Source organism: Grammomys surdaster, unplaced genomic scaffold (genome assembly GCF_004785775.1).
Source record: "Grammomys surdaster isolate TR1022 unplaced genomic scaffold, NIH_TR_1.0 125861, whole genome shotgun sequence".
Lineage (NCBI taxonomy): Eukaryota > Metazoa > Chordata > Mammalia > Rodentia > Muridae > Grammomys > Grammomys surdaster.
Window position 1 is genome coordinate 1,180,958 of NW_021620687.1, and position 22,264 is coordinate 1,203,221.

At 38.9% G+C, this 22,264-nt stretch overlaps 1 protein-coding gene across 2 annotated transcripts in view; it reads left to right on the forward strand.

Moving 5' to 3' along the window:
• Nucleotides 1-21,792, forward strand: part of Mpp6 (membrane palmitoylated protein 6) — an 87,254-nt gene extending 65,462 nt beyond the window's left edge. For both annotated transcript variants that reach the window (XM_028790081.1, XM_028790082.1), the window contains 7 exons: nt 1,397-1,528; nt 3,233-3,332; nt 3,656-3,724; nt 7,191-7,352; nt 17,529-17,731; nt 19,523-19,651; nt 20,803-21,792. In XM_028790081.1, coding sequence (XP_028645914.1) covers nt 1,397-1,528; nt 3,233-3,332; nt 3,656-3,724; nt 7,191-7,352; nt 17,529-17,731; nt 19,523-19,651; nt 20,803-20,979 — 972 coding nt within the window. In that variant the 3' untranslated portion in view covers nt 20,980-21,792. The remainder of the gene's footprint in view (nt 1-1,396; nt 1,529-3,232; nt 3,333-3,655; nt 3,725-7,190; nt 7,353-17,528; nt 17,732-19,522; nt 19,652-20,802) is intronic.
• The last annotated feature ends 472 nt before the right edge of the window (nt 21,793-22,264 follow it).

Sequence of the window (22,264 nt, forward strand, 5' to 3'; positions counted from 1 at the left end):
CTGTCTTAGCAGTCAACTAAATTTACCTTGATTAAACTTTATCATCTTGAGTTCTACATTGCTGGAGCCTCGAGCTGCATGCCAAACTCAAGTTAGCCACCTGTCACAGTTTAGCAGTCTTAATAGTGTGTGCATGCTTGCTTTTTAGATGCTTCTAAATGTATGTGTCAGGACAAAGTGGCTTCTTGGTTTGTGTAGCATTGATTCTCAGACTTGGCAGAGTTCTTGCAAATGGCCTACAGCTTTCTATCAAGACCACACACACCCAGTGATGACAGATATCTCCTATGCATCCTTCACTCTGGGTGGCTTTTTAAGCATGCTAATAATATAGTGTATGTACTATTGGAAAGTTTTATTTGTTTCTAGTTGAAGTATGATACACATAGAAAAATAACATTGTTAATTTGACTAATTGTATGCTTTTCTGCTTATTAAAGTTTATCTGCTGATTAATACTAAGGCTTTCCTGTAGAAGATAAATTTGAATTTCCATAAATATGTATGAAGTATGTCTATTTTAAGAAAACAGTTGATCTAAACTTGCCATCAAATATTAAAAATGATTAATTAGAATTCAAATTAAAGTAAATAAGCAGTATGTTGCAAGCACTGGAGATCTTAAGTAACGGTCTAACTGGCATACTTTTATTAGGAAAGCAAATTTAAGAGAAATCTGTATGTTTGAATTTAAATTGGAAAACAGGACCTTTCTAATATTTTGTCTCATACATAATTTAATGATAATTTAAACTTAAACATATAAATCACAGTAAGAACATCAAGAAAGTATTTTCCTTATTTGTTTTAGCCCGTGTAACTGTCTGATTAAAATAATCTACTAGCGGTTAAGTTCTTAATGTTTTAAGGTTGTCAGATATAAGATGACCATTGTTTAATTTTGTTTTCAAGGTGTCTGAACAATGTCAGGCCTGACAGACTGGAAATATATGCCTCAAACTAACTGCATACATTATCTCAGGATTTTAACTGCAAAATGACATTTATTTAAATTAAAAATTATTCAATGTTTGTGGGAAATCAAGTGAAAAGATTGGAGAGGGGAGAAGGGTAGAATTCGTGATTATTGCACACTTCCTAACTTAAGATTAGCTACTAAGGGGAGTGGACAATACAGCTCAATGGTAGAACATGCATCCACACCACAAAGCAAAGAAACAGGAGTTTTAAAAATGAACAAAATTTTAATGTAGCAAAATGTTTATTTTTCTGCTATACCAAATCATTATATTAATAATCTAATAAATTAGTTTTTATTTAGAAGAATAAGTTTCTTATCTGAAATACTTAGTGCCATTTACAGTTAAAACACAGAGGTTTGGTTTCAGCATCCAGTAAGTGATTAGATGTCTTTTTCACTGTACTATGTTTTTAGGTGTTTGTCAAGTGTCATTTTGATTATAATCCATTCAATGATAACCTGATACCCTGCAAAGAAGCAGGACTGAAATTTTCCAAAGGAGAAATTCTTCAGATTGTAAACAGAGAAGACCCAAATTGGTGGCAGGTTAGTATGATTCTCAAAAACTTCCTCAAATGCTTTTCTGTTTTCAATCTTTGATCTGCCCAGTATCTAGACGTGCAGAAAGTATTTGTTCCCATGATTTTTCTTGCATGAGCAGCTCCTGCTTTATGTCTGCCAGCCTTGTGGATGAAGACCAAGTTGAGAGAGAATTTGTGAGTGTAAATAAAAGCAGGCATAACCTGCCTGTGGCACCTCCCCTGGTTTAAGGATTAAGTGAAACAGTTCTTTCCTGTGGGTAGCTGCCTTCAAATATGTTGTAGGGCAAGAACTTTATAATCATTGTTTGTCAGTGTTTCTTGGCATTTACATGAGCTGACACAGTATTCAAAGTTGAAGAAATTGACAAGAAACTAGAATCTTTTCAAGTCTCTGAGATGACTCTAGCCACATTAAAGAACAGGGTAAAAGAAGAAAGCTCCAGGACCCAGTGCCAAACCCAGCTTTAGCTGTTAGTGGTCACTGGTGTTAACAGCCGTGACTTAAGTGACTTCTACAGAGAGATGATGTAGAGGACAAGAGCAGCCTCGGCACCGTGTGCCCACCTGCTTGCCTGCCTGCCTGCCTGCCTGCCTGCCTGCCTGCCTGCCTGCCTGCCTGCCTGCCTGCTGTGTAAATGAAGACACTTTATCACTAAGTACACCATGATGGGATAACTAGTACAGGAGTCCAGTTAACAGTTCATGATGGCAAGAGGTCTTCACCGAAACACTTGGAGGCTTGAGAAATGTCTGAGCACTTCCTGGGGCTGATCTCGGACCGTCCAGGTTTTCTCTGTTTTACTTTCTGTAAATGCTCTCTCTTAGCTTTCTAATCCTCTCACTGTCATTCAAGTCCCTTTTTTATTCATTTTGATAATCTTATTTAATTCCAATTTTCAGGATTATTAAAAACTTATCAACAGGTTTTTTTTATTCCAGTTGTAAGAAGAAAGAAAATAACATTATGATGTGAATCATTATCATTTAAAAATGTCACTTGTTCTGGGGCACAGAGATGGATGAGCTCCTTGAGAGCACTTGCTGCTCTTGTGCACTCACGTGGGGCTGCTCAGTCTCCTGGACTCCAGCTCCTCCTCTGGCCTCGGGGACTGTCACTCATATGCACATACACACGACCCAAAGTCACTTGAATAAAATATTTTTTAACTACTTACTTTGATTTTAAGGTTTCTACTTTTTGTACTAGATAAAGTTTTACCTATTTTAAACTTACTACCTTGGGATATTCAGATTCTTGTTAGCATGAGTTAAATTTTATGCTTCATATTCCCAGTATTGGAAATTTGATTTAGACTCAGGAAATAACATTCTAGGATTGAGGTCAGTAGAAATGGCTTATAAAGGATCCTGGATAAGTCGTTTCTTTCCACTTCTTTATATAAAGTAGAATTCTTCTTTCCTTTCTTTGACTTTATCACACACTCATTTTCTGCCCAACCCCCTAAGTGAAACATTGTAGTATTTGAGGAGCCTGCACGTTGTTGTTAACGGGAGTTTCAACATGTCATTAGCAGTTGACATATGTGAGTCTTAGATACAAATTGCTTTCTTTGTTTAACTGCTTTAACAGAGTTCTAGGGATTGAAAAGAGTGTTTTCCATAGGAAACTAACTTTAGCTGACTGTCATTTGTACTTACTAAATTATTGTCTAAAACTTTGGTCACTGATATGTTAATTTGATTCTAGGCTAGCCATGTGAAAGAGGGAGGAAGTGCTGGTCTGATTCCAAGCCAGTTCCTGGAAGAGAAGAGAAAGGCATTTGTTCGCAGAGACTGGGACAATTCAGGTGAAGAGCTTCTCACCAGTCACAGGCAGGGAGGGGCTGGGCTCACCTTTTGCCTCTTTTTTTTTTCTTTTTCTTTTTTTTCTGAAATCACAAATGAATGTATTTGAAATACATGGAGAATTAATCTTTCCTGCTCATCTGCTTTTTTCCTCTCTAAAGTAGTTTTTTATTCTTTTCTGCCACCTACTGGTAGTGTATCAAAATTCAATGACAAATTCATCCCTTCCTAGGAAGGGTAATTCTCTTACCTCCTTGTAAAACAACTGGGCAATTTTAGATCGTGTCTCAGTAAATCATCTAAGTTAAGTCTTGTCATCCTCCAGGACCCTTTTGTGGAACTATAAGCAACAAGAAAAAGAAAAAGATGATGTACCTCACAACCAGGAATGCAGGTACATTTACACTCTCTGGCAGATCTAAATAAATAGCTTTATCATTAGTTAACATGTTTTAATCTCTGAATATGAAATTTAAAATGAATTTAATTTGTATTAGTGCCAATTACTGGGTCTCATGTGAACACATGATAAAATATGTCACAGTTTGTGAATATAATTTGCAGCAGGAAGAAGTTGTTAGGAATTGTGCTTACACTAATGCAGAAGGAATGAATGGACAATACTTATTTAGAGGATTCTGACACGGTAACATGTTTCTTAGGGGCAGAGTGCCTTTGTGCAGATGTTAGCATTAGTGTGAAGGAGAGCTATATGCTGCCCTAATGTCAGGTTCATTTTGAAGAAATGGCCCTGGGCCAGGTAACTCATTTAATCCAGTGGACATCTTCTAAGAGTCTTTCTCAACTCAACTCTTTTAGGGTTTGACTTTTTGGGAGGGGGGTGGTAAAGGGAGGAAGGTGGGGGAGAGAAAGAGAGGAGAGAGAGGTATTGAGATTCTGTCTGTATGTTTAAGTTGGCTTGGAATTCACTAGTTAATACAGGCCAGCCTCAAACACTTAATTATCTTACTATCTTCTACTTTCCTTAGTAGCCCAGCCTGGCCTCAAACTCTAAATCCTTCTGCCTCTCCCTAAATCTTTCACTGTAAAGAAAAGAATATCTTTTAAAGAAAACATAATGGTAATCATGAGAGGTCATACATGTCTTCATTAGAAGATCATTTTACAGTTTACCACATTAGATCATCAAGATGTATACTTTAAGAACATACAATTCTTATTTGTCACTTATGCTTAAAAAGCTGAAGAAAGATTAAAAAAAAATGAAGTCAAAGGCCTAGGGGTATAGCCATTGCCTAGTATGTATAAGGTGCTGGGTTCAGTCCCCAAAACTAGAAAGGAAAATGAAATTAAAACACCATCAGACCAATTGAGTGCATTACAAAATTAACACGTCCGCCCCAAAAAAACTTTAACCCGAACTAGCCTTGAGAGAAATGTAGATTAAAGCTACATTGAGATTCTATCTTACACCATGCAGAATGGCATTTATTAAGAAAAATAATATTCTGTCAGGATTCTGGACAAAAAGGAATGTTTTTTCCCTGGCAGTAGAAAGTAAACTAGTCCAGCCATTGTTGAAGTCAGCCTGAGAGTAGACTAGAACTCCCCACATTCCAGCACTAGCCCCACTGCTGGAGCACACCACAGGAACACTGCGTCCTTACCACTGCACCATGGTTCAGGAGAGTGAAGTTCTGTAATTAATCCAAGTGACCATCAACCGGAGAAATAAGATATGGTATATATGCACCACAGAATGAAGTTATTTCTTTTGCAGAAAAAGAGATAATTATGTTTAACAAATGAAACCAATCTTAGAAACAGAAACTTTTTTTGCCCACTTGTGGACCCTAGATTTTGTAGAAATACACAAAATCATCTATGTACAGTTGACAGTAAAGGAGAATGGAAATCATGTAGGGAAGAAAGAAGAGAAAGACGAGGGATGAAGGAGAAGGGTAGCCGGGCACAGGAAAGTATGTGCAAATGCACTGTGTGTCTGCAGGAAAGCGGCCTTATGTGTCCTGCTGTAATAAACACAGTTAAAAAGAAAGCTAAATGTGGAAACTATCAGGTTTAGTTTTCTTGACTTTGAGCTACCTCTATGCTAGTAATAACACAGTATAAAGAAAAACCAGACAGGAGGGAGAAATGGTGTTTTTACTCTCCAATATTGGTTCAATCTGGTATGAAGAAATTGTACACAGAAGGAATTGTTGCAATAATAACGTAAGGATGAAGTGCTCTTACTGCAGACAGACTCGGGCACTGAGGATAGGTGGTGTGTTTCACAATCACTGGTTTTATCATTCACTAAATATATATCCTTAAATTTTTAGTAAGTTTTGTAACTTTTTCATTGACTTGGCTTATAATTTGAGGCTATAGTCTACTGAAAATACTTTTTTATCCAGCATTTTATTTTATGGATAATTTTCAGAATCTTGGTACTTAGACATGAGTGTGCTGTCGCTAGAGGTGTCATACTCTGCCTGTGCAAGCCCAGCAGCCAAGCAGGTGCTCTGGGCCCTGTACTTCACATACACCTTTCATGTCAGTCACATAAACTTGATGGATGGAAACTGTAAGGTCATTATTTCTACTGATAAGTTGCTAATAAGAAGCCTTTAATGCAGTGGTTCTCAACCTGTTGGGGTCGTGACCTCTTGTAGGTTGACTGACTCTTTTAAAGAGTGTCTTACCCAGGATTTCTATTCCTGCACACACATCATGACCAAGAAGCAAGTTGGGGAGGAAAAGGTTTACTCAACTTACACTTCCACATTGCTGTTCATCACCAAAGGAAGTCAGGACTGGAACTCTAGCAAGTCGGGAAGCTGGAGCTGATACAGAGGTCATGGAGGGATATTACTTACTAGCTTGCTTCCCCTGACTTGCTCAGCTTGCTTTCTTATAGAACCCAGGACCACCAGCCCAAGGATGGCACCACCTACAAGGGGTTCTCCCCCCTTGATCACTAAGTGAGAAAATGTCTTACAGCTGGATCTCATGGAGGCATTTCCTCGAGGGAGTCTCCTCTCTCTCTCTGATAACTCCAGCTTGTGTCAAGTTGACACACAAAACCAGCCAGTATACAGAGGTTAACTAAGAACATTGGAAAGCACAGATATTTACATTACGATTCATATCGGTAGCAAAAAATACAGTTATGAAATAGCAGTGAAGATACCTTTATGGTTGAAAGTCACCACAACATGAGGAACTGTATTAAAGGGTTCACTAGGAAGATTGAGTACCACTGTGTTAATGTATAGAGTATTAATAAATGTGCATAAAACTCTTAAGATTTTGTAGCACAGTAAAATGAGTGTCTTAGGGAAAACGAGTGGGGGCAAGCATTTAAATCAAGATATAAGATAATTTCTAGGACATGGAAGTAGGCTCAGATACTTTGGTCATCCTGATAAGCCCTTAGAAACAGTGATCATAGGAGTTGTGTTTAATGACTTGCTTTTTCTTTGACTATTTGTGTTTATTGTATTGCTTGTTAGTTGACTATTTGCATCTATTGTATTGCTAGACCCTCAACCTAGAACTGACCTTAATACATTCATGTAATCAAAATAGTACAAAAGCATAGAGGAGGAGGGGGATGGAATAGGGGGTTCTAGGGAGGGGAAATGGGGAATGGGGATGACATCTGTATTGTAAATAAATAAAATACCCAATAAAAAAGAGTTAAATAAATTTTTTTTAAAAAAGATAATTTCTGTACCCTACAAAATTTGTAAAAAACAAGCCTATGTCAGATGTGCATGAATCCAGTGTTAGTTAACTATCCAGGCAAGAAGACTGTTAGCATACAGAATACCAGGGAATGTTTTTGTATATACAAAGTATAACTGAATATAATGTCCTGTTACTTTCACATTTAGAGTTTGATCGTCATGAAATTCAGATCTATGAGGAAGTAGCAAAAATGCCACCCTTCCAGCGGAAAACACTAGTGCTGATCGGAGCTCAAGGCGTGGGCAGGAGGAGCCTGAAGAACAGGTTCATAGTCCTGAACCCTGCTAGGTTTGGAACAACCGTGCCATGTAAGTTTTCAGTTTCCATTTGCTGCTCAGATCGAGCATGGGTACATTGAGAAAAGGGTTATTGTTCATTAACACTAATTCTGGATAAGATTTGGTTATGCTAATGAGCACAGAAGAGTAGACAGCTCTGAGAGTCTGCACGTCGTCACTGTCTTAGGGATGCTGCCTGCTCGATGCTCAACCGTGGCTGCAGCTCAGCCGTGGCTGCAGCTCAGCCGTGGCTGCATCTGTAAACTGCATTTCAGACATGCTAGAGGTAGATGTGTACAATTCAGAGTCGGGGCCAATTACATTCGTCTGTTTTTTATGTACTATTAGACATTTATTTGTATTTTTCAGCCAGTGTAGTATATTTAAAGGAAGAAAGCCTACTAGATGCTCAAACACTCAGTCCAACAGTAGCTTTGTGGATTTAGGTGGTCTGGTTTAAATTACAGGCCTCAGCCCTACAGGATCCTAAGCCTGCTACTCTGAAAGCAGGTGCTTGAGGAGACAGCAGTTATCAGACTACCTGAGACTATGTGAGAAGGAGACCTGTGTAGGCTCCAGCTCAGACTCTCACTTTGTGATCTTTGTTTTCCCCTAGCTTTTGCATGTTCACATAGAACACTTAGTGATGCCAGAAGTGGAGTAGGTGGAGCATGCAGGTAATTGCTGATGATATGATACCTGTAGTACATTTGACCTCTTGGAGAAGCCTGAGGAAATGGCCTCACAGGCCTCTCTCTTCAGAGAAGAGAAGGATTTGTTTTCATTCGTGTTTTTTTTTTTTTTCTTGGCTCTTTTGTTACTTTTTTCTGTAGCTCTTGTCTATTTATTTGTATTTGAATTCATGGTAGGATCGAACAGTACGGCAGCAGGAGCATGTGGAACAGGAGGCTCCTCATGGTAGACAGGAAGCAGAGAGTAAGGGATCCAGGATAAGGAATTCCCTTCCTAGGCATTCCCCAGTCATCAGCTTTCTCTTAAGGGCCGGTTCCTAAAACTCCCCGAGCCTTCAATATAGCACTGCCAGTTGGGTCAGTTCACGTTCAGACCATACAGCTCAGCTTATGGACTCTTCAGTCCTACAAAGTCATATTGCCCAAAGCTAATTTTAATGTGCTATGACTTAGAATGTCTTAGTATTTGTTTTTGCTTATATTGGTTTTATTTTGACTCTGTTTTATTTAGAGACTTTTTCTATTATTTTTAATTAGGTATAATTGTTTATATGCATGTGAGAGTGTAGGTGCCATAGAGACCAGAGGCATAGGACACCCCCTAGCACCCACATTTGAACTTTATAGACAGTTGTGCGCTGCCTGGTGTGAGTGCTGTGAACTGAGCCCTGATCCCATGCAAGATCAGCAGGTGCTGTTTACTGCCGAGCCGTCTCCAGTCTTAAACGTATTTTATTTTTTACTCAGTAACAGGCTTCCTTTCAGTGTTTTCATGTCTATCTGGTTTAGGTTGCCACTGTTCTATCTTCCTGTCCCTGCTCGATGCTCATACCCTCTGCCCTAGTACTGTGTTTCCATGCTCTTACCATATGTGTTCTCTTACCCTCACCACTTCCTTCTTTACGTCGGGGTTTTGTTAGTGGTGGTCGGTTTTTTTGGTTAATTTAAAATATGTCCCTTTTCTAGTTTCATGACGTCTGTCCTCACACATTCACACACACACACACACACACACACACACACACACACACACACACACACCACAATTAGGCTCTGCAAATGAGGAACATGCAGTATTTATCTTTCTTAGCTTGAGCTACCTCATTTATTCTCTTTTCCAGCTCTGTCCATTTTCTTGGCGATTTCACAATTTCATTTTTCTTTAGAACCAAATAAAATTCTAGTACGTTTTCATTACCCATTCATCAGTTGCTAGACATGTAGTTTGATTTCGTTCCCTTGTAATTTTGAATAGAACAGCAATAAGCATTGATGATAGAGAGGCGTTTGGGTACTCACCTAGGAAAGCTAGTTCTGTTTTTAGAGTGGTCTGTGTGGGTGGGTGGGGCTATTCCTTGTGAGGTGTGTGAACATGCAGAGGCCAGAGGTTCCTGGTGCGTATCTTCTTCCATTGCCTCCTTCCCTTGGTTTTTGTTTTTTTCACTGCACCTCAAGCTCACTGTTTTGAATAGGCTAAGGTCAGGGAGCTCTAAGGATCCAGCTGGTTACCATATCGTCCCCACCACCCCTCTCAGACAAGCCCCACCTGTTTGTTTGTTTGTTGTTTGTTTGTTCGTGGGCATTTTCCTTCATCTGTGACTGTGTACCACATGGTTGCCTGAAGTCCACGGAAGTGAGAAGGGAAGACGGTATCAGATTCCCTAGAACTAGAGTCACACCTGTGTGGTTTCCAGCCATGATATGGTACTGGGAATTGAACCCAGGTCCTCTGTGAGAGAGGCCAGCGCCTTAATCACAGAGCCATTTCTCCATGCCTTGTGCCTAGCTTTTGTGAGTGCTAAGGAACCAAGCTCGTCTGACAAGCACCTTGTCAGCTGAAGCATCTCCCTGTCCCACTTTACGTTTCTTGCACTGATGGCCATATGATTGCACCAGTTTGCACACCCAGCAACAGTGAATAAGGTTTCCTCTTCCTTCAAATCATCACTAGCATTTGCTGTCATTGCTTTTGATGGTAGCCACTCAGACTTGAGTGAGATAGAATCTCAAAATAGTTCTATTTTGAATTATTCTGATATTGAACACTTGTTAAAATATTTGTCGCTTGTATTTCTTCTTTAGAGAATTGTCTACCTCATTATTACATTTATTGGTTGGCAGTTTGGGTTGGGTTTTTTTGGTATTTAATTTTCACAGTTCTTTATACATATAATCTGAAGTATATCTGGCAATGATTTTATCCCTTTTTTTTTCTTGACAATTACCTTTTTTATGCAGTTTTTTAAAAAAAAAAGATTATTTTTAACCACTTTTAAATTTTTGACTCTATTTATTATTCTATAGGATTTTTCCTTCTGAACATTCTAGAATATGCCTATATCTCAAAATGTGTTCATTATGTTTTCCCTAGCAATTTCACCATTCCATGTTTTAAGTTAAGGTCTTTGGTCTACTTTGAATTATTTTTCATTCTTCTGCAGCTAGATAGTCTTTTACAAGCACCATCTACTGTCATTTTTCCAGTGTGTGTTTTAACACACTGTTCCTAGCTCTGGGAGTTTATTTCTGGGACAATGGTGTATATTCATTTGCCTGTTAATGCCAGTACCATAATGTCTGCAAACACTGGCTCTCTATTAAAGTGTAAAGTTGAGTAATCCGTGTTCCTTCCAGCTGGGTTCTCTCTGCTTAGCATTGTTTTGACCACCTAGAGTCTTTTCTGTCTCTCTGTGAACTGTGTTTTCTAGTTCTGTGAAGAACGAATGGCATTGGAGTTTCTGTGGGATTGTGCTGACTCTGAGTATTACTTCCGGTTTGTAACCATTTATACAGGCTGCTCCGCCCGTCCGGGAGCCGTCTTCCCACTGCCTAGCACCTTCCATTTTTTTGTTCATTTTGGTTTTAATGGATTTTTTTCTCTTTTGAACTACTTAATCTTTTCAAAGTTAATATGTGTCATATTAAAAAAGTTGGTTCAACAGTACCAGTAATAGATATATTCTCAGAAAACAGGATCACGTTCATATGCTTCCATTTGCACAGCTATCCAGAGGTAGTCACCATTCCTTCACCTGTCCACTCCATATCTCTGTCTCTTTTTATTTTACTTAATTACTGCTTCTAATTTTTTTCCCTAACATCTTCATTCAGATGAAATCCACATAGCATTCTCTTCACCCAGTTTGGTTACTTGGAATTGTTTTAGTATGTTCACATACTTGTGCAGGTGTTTCTATTGTTAGAGGATTGCTACAAGGTCCTTAGCCACAGCCCCCTCTGTTGTTCCTGAATTCGGTCATTTTTTTCTTAGTCTTCCTCAATATTTGAATTTTAGAATTTTTTTTTGTAATTGTATTAATTTTCTGCTTTCTTCTATCATATATTTGTTAATTTAAATTGAATCTTTTCTTTTTTTGTTTGCCCCTTGGGCTCGGGATGATCTTTTCTCCAGTTATCTCAGGTAGAAAGTTAGGCTGTCTACTGGAGATCTCCTTTTAACAGGATCATTTATGTTAGAAATTTCTCAGTAGATATTGCTTTCTTACATCTTGTAATTTTGTTGTTTTCGATGTTTTTGTTTGCATTCATCTCAGAGACATTTTTAATTCTATAAATAGATAAATGTAATGAAACACTTTCTCTTCACACTGATGCCACAGAGGCTTAAAATGTAATCTGAGAATAAGACAGTTGTGCAACACGAGTCAATTAGCTGGAGCTAAAACCAGCTTCTTATGCACTGCCTGCCTGCAGCTTCCTTCCTTCCTAACCATATATGAAAATAGTCACTGGGATGAGCTAGAAACTGATCTTTTTGGTCAAAAGTGAAAGGGTAACTAGCAGTCCTCTGGTTTTGATGCCTTCTCTGTGCCACATACTCCTGTGCATTTTTGTTAAGTCTTTCCATGTAAGCTGTCAGTAGGCTTCAGTTAGACATCTAATGCTTCTTCTTGAAGCTTACCACAGTGATAATGATCTTTCCCTGCTAAGACACTTTTCTGAGGCTTCAGAGTCTTTCACAAGTATGGTGGCTAAACTGTACTCTGTCAAAGTAGAGACAAAGACTGCTGCCCTGCACCCAGGAAGGCTCTTGACAGCTCCATCAGTAATGGTCACTCTCAAAGTGTTTCGTGTTTTGTTTTTGTTTTTTTTTTTAACTTGACCCATTTTGGAGTATGTTACCTAATTTCACACATTTTGTTTTCCAGATTTTCCTGTTAATGATGATGATTCCACTCAGTGTGTCCAGAGAACATACACCCCATTAACTCCTTAGAAACTTTTATAGCCTCAAATAGGGCATGTTCCTTGTTCTTGTACACTTGGGGAAAATGTTTTCTCCTCTCATTGACTGGACTGCTGCATTGATTGATATGTTCTTTGTAGCTACTCAGGTCCTCATTTCCTCTCTAACCTTCTGTTCTCTCCATCCCTGGAAGCCTTGAGGTCTTCTGCTCTTTTGCTGACTTGTCTCTCTCTCTTCTGCTTCATTTCTGTTTTGTGTCATGTCTTTGGAGATTCTACTGTTAGGTGCTTATGTGTTTGTGAGCATCTTACCTCTGGATGAAATGACCCTTTTGTCATTGTAAATATTCTTCATTGTCTCCCCGTTTGTCTGGTCCGATGTGAGTATGCAGCTGTGTCTTGGTCACTGCTTACATGTATGTCTTTCCATCCTTTACTCCCAGCATACTGATGGCTTTAAGTGTAAGGTTTCTTTCATAGACAGCATACAGTTGGATCAGTTTTTCTAACCTGTTGTACCATTCTCTGCCTTCGAATTTGCCTGACTGTTTCCTCTTTAAGTTCAGCTCTGCGTTATTGTAAATACATAAATCAGTTTCTTATCCTTCAAATACGCATCAGGCGAGTTGCATCTTGACTTTGTGCCCTATAATTGATACTAATGTTGGTCATTGACTATGGCATTTGGTAAGTTTTTTTTTTCCTCTGTAAAAATGTAGTTTACACTTAAGTGTCCTGTTCGGAGATACTTTCAAACATTGCACCTGTTTTCAGCAAACTTTGATCTAGTGATTTAAGCTTCTGCCATTAACTGAACAATATAAAAACTTTGGAGGAATATCTGTCTACTCTCGCCTTATTTGAGTACACAGATAAGATTTATTTCCTAGTGTTCTGACCCATGTTATTTCTGGCAGCTAGTAAAAACTGCTTTGTTGAATGATGGCGCTCAGGAAGGAAAGGAGTAGGTTTTATGAAGCCACTGGTGCTCCGTGTTCCTTTACCCTTCCTTGCTTTCAGGCATCTAGAAGAGTCAATAGCTTTCTAGTTACTTTCATTTTCATAATTTGTCACTTTGTTAAACAAATCTCATTTTTAGGCACTAAAAACAAAAATAAGCTAGTCCCCATCAAACTGAAGCCTTGATTCAAGTTGACAATTTCCAGCTTCCTCGCAGCCTCTTGATGTACAGCACAGGAGCTGCATTGGGACGGGTGGGGTGTGGCTTATTCTGTTCCTTGGTTTCTGTCCTTCACTGCTGCTTTAGTTTCTTATGAGTTATGTTGTAAGAGGTGAGTGCCAAAAGGAAAGACAAGTGTTGCATAAGATCTTGCTTGCTGGAGTTCTTTGTCTGGAGTGTCCAAATAGTATCTCTTCGGTGCTTTTTAAAAAAAAAAAAATGATTAGAGATTTCCATACTACAAATTTTCCTGACCAAGGCCATTAGAATTTCTAATTATTCTCTTGGAACGGTGCCCCAGGCTTTTATACCATAGCTTCTGTAATCATTCCTTAGCTGGGTCCAGGAAACCACACTCACATCCCCCTCTACTCCTCAGAATACAAAAATCCAGGAATATTTCAAGTTCCATAGAATTTTGCATATAACCCATGCAAAACCTTCTGTGGATGTTTAAGTCATGTGAATTATTTATGATGCCTATATATAATGCTAGTGGTTTATAAATAGTTGTTAGGCTATATTGCTTAAAGAGCAATGAGAAGGGATAAGAATCTGTTCATAGTCAGTACAGATAGATTTTGTTTTTTTCCTGAATTTTTCCATCCATGGGTAGCTGACAAGAGATACAGAACTCACAAATGCAGAGGGATAGACAATGTGTTTCCTCTTACTGTCTTTCTGTGCAGAGCGCCTTCACAGCAATCCTGGGAGACAGGCTGGCTTTTGAACATGCATTAGCCTAGAGGAAAAGTGTTAGTTGTTTTACCAGCAGTGGGAATACAAACCACTGCTATGACTGGCCTCCATAGGCCTTAAGTGTGGGCATACATTTTTTTGCAACCTACTTTTAATAAGGGTTCAATCTTTCCTCTGTTCTGCCACCCAGCAGAGGTAGTAGAAGAGAAAAGTTATTAGGATGTGGGGAAATGAATCTGTTCAGCAATAGTTCTTTGGAGGTGAGCTTAATCTTCACGGGAAGCAGTTCAGTCCTGTAGCAAACACCAAATGTGACACAGCAGCTGCAGACCAGTCCTGTAGGCAGGCAGACACCAGCAAGAATCAGCAGCTGCAGTCCAGTCCTCTCACCAAGCAGACACCAGGCAGCTGTAATTCAACCAGCCTGAGGCAAGGCCATAGACAGGCAAGCTGCCACAGGAACCTCATGAGCAGTTCTTTGGGAAATTCTCTCAATATCAGAGTTATCACAGGTTAAACTCAACAATGCTGTGTAAGGTGAACCAATACATGTGTGTCATAGAGCAAAGTATAGCAAGACAGAGCAAAGGCTCAGTGTTTGTCTCCCACTGTCTGTGGGGTTCATATTTATTCTCCTTCATCAAGAGTCCTTTAACATGTTTGCTATTTCCAAACATCCTTCCACCTGTGTCTGCCTCAGGAAAACAGTCTTTCATGTGTCTGCTTTAGCAAGACATCCTTTCCACCTGTGTGCCCCAGCAAACCATTTGATATAACTGACTTTCCAGAGAACTAGAACTTGCCACTTCACTTAAGCATTCTTCTGGGAAAATAAATTAACTATGTAGAAAGGAAAACAATTCATTCCTCCCTAACCTATGTTTCACAACTCATTTGGCTCCTTTTTAGATATACATGAGATAGTAGGTTTAGTAGATGACCCAGGACCAGGAGGACTGTGGTCGGGGAAACTGCAAAAGATAGACTACATCCTTAATATTCTAGCATCTGATTAGGAGTCAAGTGAAGTCTGAGAGTAAAGTTAAAATTCCATTAAGTGATCTGTTTACACACTTAAGGAAAACATTCAAAAGTTTCTAATGCTGATTTTGTGCTTAAAGAATCACAGTCGCCTTGTTAAGCTCAACTCTGCGTACTACTCCCCACTTGATATTCTAGTCTTCCCTCTAGGTCATTACTCATGCCTTTGGTGCTTAGCTTGGCTAGCTGCCTGAAATACTCACTTCTTGTAATCTCACACGCTTGAAGTGTACTTTCTAATCAAGGAGAACCTTCTTAAAAACCCCATCTACCCACTGAACTTAATGTAGCGCCTTCAGTTACCTAGAGGTTGTGGTATAGCACCTGAATTCTGCTTCTCATTTAGAGTAAGATTCTCGGTTCTTACTGTCTGCTTATCAGAGTATATGTTACAAGAAAACAGATCCGTATGTATTTTGTTCTTCTTTGACCTACTACCTAAAACAAGTTTCTGTAGTAACAGGATGTCTGTAAGTATTTGATGATAAATGAATCACCATCATGAGCCTTTCCCACCAGGTCATCAACGTCTCTGTATAAGCCGAATTCAAAAACAGACAAAGGGCTTCAGTAGACACTGAAAATTACAAATAAGTACATTAAAACATGCGCAGCATCATTAATCACTGACAAAACATAAAAACTACCGCCCGCCCTCCCTCCCTCCCTCTCCTTCCCTCCCTCCCTCTCCTTCCCTCCCTCCCTTCCTTTTGGTGTGTCCATTAGAGAGTGGAGTTATAGTTAAAAATCACTTGTATACATCTTGCTGTGAACTGGGATTCTGTGCATGTCCTGGGAAGTGATGTGTACACAATGTGCATTTACACATTCATTTCAAGCATCACGTTGATAGTGTCAAAGCAGCACTTCGCCAGAAGATGTGACTTTTAAGTTAAGTTACAGATAGTGAAGCAAGTCCTTATGTGTACTTACTTGGAAGATTTAAAACTCTCTTGGATGTTTTGACATATGACCTTTGAAATTCTACAAACAGGCAAGTTTCAGGACTTTTTGTTGTTGGTGTTGAGTGTAGAAACCATCAAACTGTCTTGAAGATTCTTGAATAGATTAGAAGAGGGCACCTTGTTGTACATAATGGTCTCATTACAAATTAGACCTTTACTTTCACCTTGAGTTTAAAGTTCTTTTTGTTTTGTTCTAAAAGTTGTCTTGGTGTCTTATGCTTGCTACCCGTAATTTAAAAGTCTGTTGATTTTTTTTTTATTTATATCACTTATTTTAATTTCACGTGCTTAATGATTTGCTCACATATTTTCTATTTTCTTAACAAAAGTAGAATTCGGTCGACTTAGGTTCAGGCTAACCCTAAAATACTACAAAAATTATTTTTCTTCCTCAAAGCTACTGTTAAATTTGGCATACTGCACCTTTACAAAGATGTAAAAAAGTATGAACAATTCATTCCTAACATGGACCAAGTTGTCAGCATGGCATGCCTGAAAGCATTCATAGATTTAACTATCACAGAAAAGTATTACCTCCCACTGGATTTGGAATTTGAGTATTCACTCTGATTTAGAAACCATAGGTCCGAGTGGAGAGGCTAATACACCATAATGATGCTTACAAAATCAAACATCTCACATTTGGGACTATCAGAAACCAGGAAAACAAAAGGAAGTGTAGGGCTTAAGGAGAATGAAGGACTAGATGTCCTCACTTGTGGGTAGAATTGCTCTTCAGAAACCAGTTTTATCCAACTAAGAACGGGTGAACTTTGCTTACCTCTGGGTAATCATGAAGAAATGCTTAGGTCACTTTGGTCGAGTGTTTGTGGTCTGTAGGCATCGTAACAGGCTCAATCCAGTCTGTTCTTGTGACCTGTATTGACTTAAGATTCACTACTGCTTGAGTTTGAGGCCAGCCTGATCTACAGAGTGAGTTCCAGGAGAGCCACAGCTACACAGAGAAACCCTATCTCAAAATGCCATAAAAGAAAAGAATAATGTTTAACCAGAAAGGAGGGCCATAATAGAATCTTCAAGAAAAAGGAGACTGCCATTCATAAAGAAAAGGCAGTATGAAGACTTCTAGATGAGTATGCTTAAAGTTTCAAGGAGAATTAGAAATCACGTTTTTGTTATAAAGCTTATGTTAGGAACCATCCCTCAGAACATTCTTCTACATTAGAAATCAACGAGCATTCCTGTTCAAGGGCTCTATGGTTTGTGACGTGACTACAATCTTAATGGAAAAGAAAACTTGGATAATGGATAAACATACATGGCTGTGGCCCAAAACTCATTTACAAAACCAGGAGACAGACCATACACTAAGTGAACCACGCCAAGCTATCTCTGTGTATTCAGTCTACAATTTACAACTTAAAATTGCCTTGTGCAAGTTTTCAACCTTATTTCATTCTAGTTACTTCACGGAAGCCAAGAGAAGATGAAAAAGATGGACAAGCATATAAATTTGTGTCCCGATCAGAAATGGAAGCAGATATTAAAGCTGGAAAGTACTTGGAGCATGGGGAATATGAAGGAAACCTGTATGGAACTAAGATTGACTCTATTCTCGAAGTTGTCCAAACCGGACGGACTTGCATTTTGGATGTCAATCCACAAGTGAGTTGCATGGATTTTAAAGTTGTTGTTACTTTTTAGTTTTCTTTGGGGGGGAGGGTTGTCTTTGTATGTAGACTGTGGGAAGTGTGCTTTATCAAGGTAGAAATGTGGCTCTTTCTCAACTTCATTATGAGTACATAGCTAGATACATAAGTAAATGTCAGTCAGACAGCCAAGGCTTGAGGAAACCATGTGATTGAACCTGAAGAAGTGCAGTATTTACTTGATCAAGTAGCATCGAAGTGCTATGTTGGGAAATGTTCAACTTAACTCAGCCTACAAGATAGGACCACAGTTTCGTCATTGCCCTTACACAGAACAGAGCATCCATCTCCCTCTCGCTCGTGGCTGTCTTGCTCAGGTTTCCATCCTCTACACTCAGCCCAGCTGCACGTTTCTACTCAGAGATAGGTACATATCTCTTTAGTCATTTCAGTATGCCTTAAGTAAAGTGGGGATACCACAAGGTTCTATTTTTGTTGTTTTTTTATATAGATGGAACAGTTTTTTGTAGATTCTTGAACTTTTTTTTAAGTTTTTTTTGTTTTTGTTTTTGTTTTTTGTTTTTTAAGACAGGGTTTCTCTGTGTAGCCCTGGCTGTCCTGGAACTCACTCTGTAGACCAGGCTGACCTCGAACTCAGAAATCTGCCTGCCTCTGCCTCCCAAGTACGATTCTTGAACTTTTATTGATTAATTTTTCCCTTTAACAATTTCTTACATGTGGATAAAGTATTCTGACTGCCTCTCTCTCCTCTACCCTCTCCTACCTCCCTCTCATCCCCATCATCTTTCCCATCCCCTATTCCTACCAGTAGCAGCATTCCGATTCCTTACTTTGGGCTTAGCTTTACAACTCCTTTAGTGTAACAGGGCCATCTGTGTGAACATTGAATTAGAACGATTCACTAGAGCTCTGTGGTGTCACAATTAGAGGCAATGACTCCCCTACTCCTTGAGTCTATCAGTAGCAAATAATTTTGTAGTGAGGCATGGGGTCCTGAGCCCTCCCTCCCACTACCCTGACTGTAGATGAGCTCCTTCTTGTGCAGATCCAGTCAGGCCATCCACAGCTGCTGTTTTTTTGTGATTGCAATCACTTTGTCTTGCTCAGAAGATGGCATTTCAAAGCCCTTCCCTTCCCACTGTCTTCTGGCGCTTAAATTCTGTTCCCATCTTCCGCAGTGATTGATCCCCAAGTCTCAGAGGGGATGGTGTATAAGACCCCTGTTGAAGGCTGAGTGTTCATCCATTCATCTGTCACTTAGAACTCTCAGCACCTGTGCAGCCAGGAGTCCGTCTGTACTCACCAGTGTTCACTAGAAAAGACACTTCTCTGATTAAGGCCATCAATAGCGCTTATCAATTGCTGTAAACATATATATTCAAAAGGCAATTGGATACTGTGTCAATTTATCTTTTAATGTTTCTTAAAATCTTTCCATCCTTTTCTGTGGAGTTATTGTCATTTGTAGGTGTTGCACAGTATGAATTCTGTAGTATGAATGAATATTTAGTACTAAGAATTCTACAATTAACAGAGATTGTTTATCTGGATCAATTATACCTTCCTTTTAGAGGAAAAAAAGAGCAATAAGAGTTGATCCTACAACAAGATAAATGGGTTGGCGTTTAGAGAAGAGCTGTGTGGAGTTAGGACAAGAAGCACAGGCAGTCAGTTATTTCCACAACCTTAGGAAAAGACAGACAGATAGACGTCAGTTTATACTAATGACCCGCACACTTCACATTCTAACATTATATAAACTGGTTTATAATTACTCTCTGCACAGGCACTGAAAGTGTTGAGGACATCTGAATTCATGCCTTATGTGGTATTTATTGCTGCTCCTGAGCTAGAGACTTTGCGTGCCATGCACAAGGCTGTGGTGGATGCCGGGATCACCACCAAGCTTTTGACGGTAGGAGGCTCCTTCCATGTTAACACCTTTTACTTTCCCTTTTCTTTTGAGAGTGCTTAATCCCATCTGGTCAGACTTAGAAAGTCACTGTTCTATGGAAAAGTACTACAGAATGAAAGGTGACTAACTAGATGTAAGTTTATGATTTTAAACAGTTTTATTTTTGTAATCCTTTTGTCCCTTAATTTAAAACAGAACCTATTTTCTTTTATAAAAGGAAAAGAATCAGTGCTAGAATATGTCCATTGTAGTCTTTCAGTCTACATCCCTGTGCATTTCTGGGGCTTTCTTGCTTCCTTGTTTCTTAATATAACTGCCATTTGCTCAGAGTTTCTAATCACTCTGTCTGAAGGAGATCTTCTAAAAGTTTTTGTACCTAAGTATGTTCTCCTCTAAAGTACCTATAAGTTGCAAATTTTCTATTTGTTCTTCATTTGTCTTTTCTACCAAAGAGCAGGAGCCTTTTCTGTTATATTGTTATCTACTGATTCTGAAATGTTGCAAACATGAATAGGATTCCAATTCATACTTAGAGAATCACATGTGAAGGTATAGTGGGAGTGTATGCAAAGCTTTACTTGCTCATGCAATATCCATCACTTAGGTACTCCACTCCCTGTGTTGTTCCAAATCATTTGGTGGGATGCAAACAACAATTTCACAGACAAAGCTGAAGTCTATGGGGATGTCTTTGGCACAGCTTAGAGTCTTCAAATCATACTATCAAGACTTTCTGTCTTTTGAAGTGACGGGGTAAATTGGCTTTGAGTTGAACAGCCAATACCAGTGGGGATCCAGGATTTATACAGGCCATGTAAGGTAACACTCTTTTGGAAAGGATTATATAGAAGTTAGCTGGGAGTCAACTGCCTGTCTTGTCTTGGACTCACCTTAATAGTGTTAGGAATTTCACTCTACTGCCAGCAAAACAGAATGTGCAGAATACTCATAAGCCATAGAAGTAGATGGAAAGATTGCAACAGGAACAGGTATCTGGTAATACCTCCTTCAGCACTATATAGGATAGATTTTAAGAACTAGCATCTGAATTCCAACCAATATCCAACCCCCTTATTTCTTAACTCACTTTAGATCTGAACAAATCAGTGTTTGTTTACCATGCAAACTTCTTTTTTTAAAAACCTTCACAGGACTCCGACTTGAAGAAAACAGTGGATGAAAGTGCCCGAATTCAGAGAGCATACAACCACTACTTTGATTTGATCATCGTAAATGACAATCTAGACAAAGCCTTTGAGAAACTACAAACTGCCATTGAGAAACTGAGGATGGAGCCACAGTGGGTCCCAATTAGCTGGGTGTACTGATGATTCAATAAGATTAACCGTTAAATAAAACTTTAAAACAGTGACTCAACAAGTAAACCTTCTGCTGGGAGAGCACATGCAGAGGTGGAAGGCGGCTGCTGCATCTAGGCATTTTTACTGTGTACATTGAAATAACAGTGCTCTGGGTGAAATTTTTATATATTTGTGGTTGGGAAGGTGTACTAATATATAATTTCTCTTAATTTTTCTAACTTTTTATGGATAAAACCTTTCTATTCATACCATATAAAGAAATGCGTTCAAGCATTTTGTAAGTTTTGATTTAGTACCCTTATCTTTTTCATCCAAGGAATTTTCAGATCATTCTCTCCAACATTGATCTCACATTTTCACTGTGATAATGAATACTTGAAATAGTTTTGTAATGCTGTCATTCTCGTAAGTGGTTAGTGAAGGGTCAGTTATTCTCTTATTAGAAGAAAATAGTAGTTCTTGACCTTCAACAGACTCCTTACAGAAGCAGAATTTAAATATCAGTACTACAGCTAGTCCACTACTATCTTAATCTGTCCAGTGCCACCTCTTATTCCAGAGTATGGCTGTCCCTTCCTCATGTACAGCTAACTCAGCTCCGCACCCCCCTCTCTCTAGTGACTACAGTGAAGAGCAACAGCTTGCACTCTCTGTGGCGTTATTCTTTTCATTGTCGCAGTGGTGTGCTGATGCCGACCGATGTTGCATATGGCTGTGGAAGCTCGGGTGGAAGCATGGTCATGCACAGAGAGTGCCTTATCCTGCAAAACTGAACTTAGAGAACCTTCACTTATTTTCAAATATAAAATTTCAAACCTATTACTTCAGTTTGGTTTCTTAAGAATAGTCAGCAAAAATATGCCTGTGCAAATGTTTGTGGTATATAAAGATGTCTCTAAGCTGCAAGCTGTTTGTTAATAATCAGATGTGATTTCTGAAACAGGAAGTGATTTGTTAGGGTATTTGTTCTCCGTTTTGTCAAAAACCAAATCCATTGAACAGTTTACAGGATTTGGAACTAATTGCCAGCTATTCCTATGTAAACACACCTAACACTCATTGTGTAATGTATACCAAATAATGTTCTATACTCTTTAGATTTCTGTTAAGAAGTACACTTTTTTAAAGATTAGAAATCAAGTCGTTTAGCTGCATTGACACAGCGTACTGATTTCCACGTTCTCCTTGGTTGATGCCCTCCTCTAGGATTCCTGAGTGGTACATGTTCTTCCATAAACACTGACACTTAGTGATACAGCTCATCCTGAACTTAGTTAGCCTTCCATTATAT